The sequence below is a fragment of the Copidosoma floridanum genome, unplaced genomic scaffold (genome assembly GCF_036245765.1).
Source record: "Copidosoma floridanum isolate Cflo_tuat_1 unplaced genomic scaffold, Cflo_Japanese_pri ptg000020l, whole genome shotgun sequence".
Classification (NCBI taxonomy): Eukaryota; Metazoa; Arthropoda; class Insecta; order Hymenoptera; family Encyrtidae; genus Copidosoma; species Copidosoma floridanum.
In genome coordinates, this window is record NW_028321897.1 from 6,297,017 (window position 1) to 6,303,016 (window position 6,000).

Genomic DNA, 6,000 nt, shown 5'->3' on the forward strand with positions numbered 1-6,000 from the left:
TTATCAAAAATATTATTTCTAAAGATAAGATCAGGATTAGGGAGGCTTTATTTCAATTTATTGGATTTACCATCGTCATTTTTCGCGTATATACACGCCGCGAAATGGTATATTCTACGAACAACCTTCGCGATTTGGTTTTTTATTGCTCGAAATTTTTACCCTTCGCCGAGGTTTGTTAAACAACAGTTAAATATCGGTTTGTTTTTTTTTCGACGGATAGGTGAATAGGACATGGAATTACGAACACAATAACTACAGAACCCCTGTATGCTTCCAAGATTACCCTGATTTGTCACTTTGGCAGGACCTAATTCACGGGCTGGACGCTGCGAGCGTGCGTGAGACGCGACCGATCATGACTGTCCGGGACACGCCACCCGACTGGTTCTGGCAGTAGGCCCCCGTTCCATCATTTATAACGTGCCATTACTATAAATAGTAGCATATAAGCAACAGACAAGACTCTATATCCGCAATACGTTGTAAAGATGTACACGCGCCATGTGTGTACCATTCCTTCCAATAAATTTTTACTCGTCGACAGAAAATCAAGACAGTCAATGTACATACTTCTCGTTGTACCGATGGTTAATCGGGTTATAGAAAGAGGGTTTTTTTATTTTCACTTTTAGGGACAAATTCGTGTAATCTTGGAATTTCAAAACTCCCACTGCAAAAATTGAGAGCAAAAAAAAAAAAAGAAAAAAAAAAAGTTCGCCGAGTATCGGGTGTTTTTTTTCTACCCTCGATACGTGCCATATTCGTTTGTTTCGCGTTCCTGCGAGTTTGGCCGCGGCATTGCGCAACAAACGAAAATTCAGCTCGATTCCCATCGATCTCGAGCACATACAAGCGCGTCCGTCCTCGTCTCGGTCCCTTTTTCCCTGCCAATCGACGCATTGTCCTCCAGCTCAGGGAGAGACCGATGCGCTCCCAGATAAGCTTAATCGAGCCTCTCTCTTGTGTTTACTTATTTATTTATTTTGCATCCCCCCCCCCACCCCGCTCCCACACACGGGCACGAAAAAAGGTACCAGAGCTCGGGACAATTGCCCATATAGGCACAGGGTCCCGAAAGAGGCGTGATTCGTGCACGCTCCTCTCATTACGCCTCGGCAAGTGAGCGACACGCGAGTTTCCCTCCGACCGATTGATCGATACGTTTCAGAGGAGGGACACCACAGCAGATCTTTTTTTGTGGTTTTTTTTTTTTTTTCCCTCTTCCAAGGCGACGGCGCCTTTTATCGGATTGACGAGATCGAGGCCGATCCGCGCTGACAGCAGCTCCTCCTGCCCCGCCGACAGTCCGAGGGAGGTCCTGGCCGATGTATGTGTGGATATACACATTGCGCACGAAAATCAATCGGTTCTCGCGCTTTGTCTACACTTAATACGGGTACCCGATGTATTTTTTTTAGCTCTCCCGTATCTTTCTGGTGCATCGCAGTGCATGGAGATGTACGATTATACCGATCGATCGGTAAGTCGAAATTAGTAGTTTTCCACGCAACGCGCCCCAAAATATCGTGAATTCTCCATTTGAAAGGAGAACAATAACTGCATCAACGAGTTAAAAAGTCCGATTTTCCTCACAATGTGGAGGGGGCTCTGGGAAGGTGCACACGCTCACGTCCCCATGCATATATACAGGGAAACGAACGGAGGACGAGTGAGAGACGAGACGACAGCTGTCCGTCCACCGGATCCGGCCCCCGGCTGGAGGAGCCCCGATAAGCCCGAGAAAGAGAGCTTTCCCTATATCAATCCTTTATCTGGGCTCTCCGGATCACCTAACGAACTACTTGTATTGTACCGCCCACGAGAGAGGCCGCAATAATTGGGTGTGAAGCAGCCGCGATGATATCGGCCCCCCAACCGAGTCCTTTTATATACGTATACACGGAAGGATCGATGACCACCGCGGGCACTGCTACCGTGAGATCGGCTCGTGTGCATACACACATATATATATGTATAAATATACTTTCCCTTTCCTCTCTTTCTCAACAATTGAATCTTTTGTCCCTGTATATTGTGCCCTGGTTTGTTTCCTCCTCTTGGTCGGCCCTTACTTTGGTACCCTGCATCGCTGGACGATCGCGAAATAATTTTGGACATTGGGTGTTATCTCGGTCGATTTGTCGACACCGAAAAAAAAAAAAATCCATAACGATCCCATCCGATCGATCGTCCAGTTGGTCCAATAAAGCGTGTACGGACGGGATCTTGTGCTTGCACACACGCGAATATCTTTCGGATCTCGTCATCGCGTTTTCTTCGACTTGCCGGAGGAGACGAGGGGGATGGCGAGGTGATACCACGCGACCCATGCACCGGGGAAATTGCCGACACCGAGATGTCGATCGCGCGCAAAGGGCATATATATATATATTTTTACACTTTTCTTTCCCTCCCGTGAGGGTGTGTACTTATACACACAGAGGGTGTGCGAGGTACAGCGAAACGAGGTAGATCCGTGTGGTAAAAAGCGTACCGCTCGAGGACGACTTTTCGAGCGGCGCGTGTTGCTACGTGTGTTTATCGGACGCGTAGACGCGCTATTAACATTGTAAATCGTAGTTCAACAGTTTGGTCTTTGCCATCGGTCCCCTTATCGTTTATCTTTTGGTTTCGCACGATACTCGTGATATTTTTTTTTCGAATATTCATCAGTGTATACCGAAAGAGCGGTGGATCGGATGTTAAGTAAACTTACGAGATTTGGATTAGATTAGGGGGAGAAAAAAAATTTTTTTTTAATCACTTTACACCACGTGTTGAATTTATCTCGGATCATTGACCTTCATACCCATCTGTCTCGGGTATAGACACGTGTAAGAGCCGCTCTTTGGCTTTTTTTTTTTTTTTTTTTTTTTTATCTCTGTACCCCTGCCAAAAGTATTGCTGATCTCGACTCAGAGGGGGAAAAAAAAATTGTACGCGTGACACCCGGGAGTAAAAATCGAAATGTCCCCCTTGGTAAAAAACGAAACACGCCAACTCCTCATGAAAATAATACGCCAAAAGTGCTTAGATGCGAGCACATAATCAATACACAGCTGGGGTTATATGATTGAGCGATTAAAAAAAAAAAAAAAAAAAAAAAAAAAAAAACTGACAAATGTTCGCAGGCGAGAAGCCGTACCAGTGCACATGGGAGGGCTGCTCGTGGAAGTTCGCGCGCTCGGACGAGCTGACGCGGCACTACCGCAAGCACACCGGCCAGAAGCCGTTCAAGTGCCATCTCTGCCAGCGCTCGTTCTCGCGCAGCGATCACCTCTCGCTCCACATGAAGAGGCACTGATGCCGCTGCCCAAGGGGACCGTCCTGGCTGCTGGGAGCACGGGGACACGGACGACCCCCTCCCCAAGCAAGAAGCACTCGAACGACGGCCGATAAGGTCCAGGGGATGAGCTTTGGAGAAACGATAGAACTAAAATTAACGGCGCTGATTATATACGTATATATAAATATACATATATATATATATAAATAATAACAATGATAACAATTATTATTGTACATTTGGGACCTGAGGATGAAAGAAAGCGGCGACTTTCGGACCGGTGTTGTTTTGTTTGTATAGATATATCAACAGGCTCCTCCTCCCCCCTTGCCTGGCCTTTTTTGTTTTTCTGCGAATCCACAGTTACATAGTGCTAATGAAGGGGCGGTCGGGGGGTCGGGGGGGTTTTTACAAGTTGAATATCAGTCGTAAATGCACTTTTAGTTCAATTCGAGCGGTCGTTCGGCTAATACGAGGGGACGATTGCACACACACACACCTGCTAGTGTTTTCGAAAACGGCACTAACTTCATTCGTTGACTCCAATGCAAATGTACATGGATTCTCGCGAAGGGCAATATAGTAATAATTACGATAATGTAGGGGAAAAGTGTAGAGTAAATAAAAAAAATAAATAAACAAATAAGAAAAAAAAAAAAAAAAAAAACATTGTTGGACAGTTGTTAGGGTTAAACGGAATAGCGCGTAGGGGGAGGGGTGAAGGGGGAAATGTTCGTGCGTTGCGTGGCAGCATTCGACGGAAATGGAGGAACGAAGGGTTACGGATGAACGAAATATGCGCGCACAAAAAAAAAAAGAAAAAAAATGTTTGTCGCTTCTGTGATTAGAAAATTTTCGGCCTAAAAAGCTTCGTGCGATACCTGAAGTATACGAATTTGAAAATACCAATAACTAAACGAATTTATTTAGGAATTTAATGATGCGGTCGGGTCAACAGCGGGGAGGGGGGGCAACTGTGCGTTCCCTCTTGCGCTCTTATTTGACGGAGAAAACGAGGTTCCGTGGGAAATACAAAAAAAGTGCTGCGGGTTCAGCTTAGATGGATTGAAACAAAATCGTCTTTATTATATCATTATATTATTATTAAAAAAAAAAAAAAAAAAAAAAAAAAAAAAAAAAAAACAAATTACTCTGTTCAAAAATTTCATCTTTTAATTAAAGAAAGAAAGAAAGAAAGGGAAAAAAGGATTCTAACGTGTCACAATAACGGCCAGCTCAACTAGTCTAGAGCAAAAATATATTGTTTCAATAATAAATAAAGATTGTGAAGAGATGATTATATAAAGCCAGTAAGCGCCTAGAAATTTATGGATTGTAATTAATCTGTAATTTTAGTAAAAAAAAAAAAAAAAAAATTAAAAAAAATAAATAAAAATTATAGATGAATTTATACATATACATATATATTTAAAATGATAAAAAAAGAGAGATATATATATATACATATACATATATAAAAGCGATAATTAAGACTTTATTAATAGATAAATGCGAACTTTAAGATAGTTAAAACTCCGGTGACGGAGCTTGGGACTTAGCATGCTCAGTTAAAAAAACAAAAATTCACAAAAAAAACCATTCGTGAATGATCGTGTGATCGCGAAGGAAATATTACATGTATATAGAAGTAGAGAAACTTTAGTTGCGTTAAGTATAATTACGTGTGTGTGTACGTTATTTCTTATACGTGACGCTCAAGAGAAGTTTGCGTTTAGAGAAGGACAATCAGTCGTTGACTCTTCATGAACAATTGAAGTAAATGAAATAAAAGTATAAGAGTAAACACTGGCGAAAGACCATTTCTATGCATCAAGTTAAAATTTATGGTCTTTAGTGTATACTTACGAAATACTTTTATCTGTATATTGCTTCTACAGGTTTAAGATCTTGTAAAGAATAATTAATCTGTTCCGCTCGACTACTTTACAATTATATACTTTACAAGTACACTAATATTTAATTTAAAGCGCATTGAACTGCAAACTTTCGTAATTAAATGGTGCAATGGTTCTCTTCGTCAGTGGATCATTATAATTACGTAATATGTTTTTATTAAAGTAACTATAAATAAATTACGAGAAGCCAGTATTAAATAAATGCGTTGTGCTACGGAATCAATCTCTAGTATTTAAAATTAACAATTTGTAAAAAAGTTTTTTTTTTTTTTTTTTTTTTTTTTTATTCAAAACAAGCTTTTTTTATCAGAGAAAAAAAAATTTCTTTTTTCCTTAACACATTACAATACGTTGCTAAATCATAATCATAAGAATGTCTTCAGCAATGGGAAATATCACTTTCAATTCTAAATTTTTGTTTTTAAAAGATACATAATTACATTTATTGCATAAAAGTTAATAAAAATAAATACACGCTCGTCACAAAATTAACTTGTTTGAGAAAATTCAAAATGCGTATCATATTTGTATTATCAAAGGCATAATAGTTTAAAAATATACCTTTTCATAGAAATTCTATTGAAGGTTATTTTAAACTCACGAATAAAATTGTAAATTTTTCATTTTGCTGGTCGGGGTTGTTAATTCCCAAGTAAATTAAAACAAACGAGATGCCAGTAAATAGCAAGTTACAAAAAAGAGCAATAAATTAAATCTAATAATGTTTTTAAAATGACTTTTAAAAAGTTCATAGATGAAATAAGGTTTTTGTGTGAATGCAATTTTTTGCATAGA

General features: G+C 40.1%; 1 protein-coding gene across 2 annotated transcripts in view; it reads left to right on the plus strand.

The window, feature by feature from the left end:
• LOC111642824 (uncharacterized) overlaps window positions 1-3,404 on the plus strand; it is a 346,613-nt gene extending 343,209 nt beyond the window's left edge. For both annotated transcript variants that reach the window (XM_089593969.1, XM_089593970.1), the window contains one exon: window positions 3,135-3,404. In XM_089593969.1, the coding sequence (XP_089450095.1) occupies window positions 3,135-3,307 (173 nt within the window). In that variant the 3' untranslated portion in view covers window positions 3,308-3,404. The remainder of the gene's footprint in view (window positions 1-3,134) is intronic.
• Window positions 3,405-6,000: the final 2,596 nt, after the last annotated feature.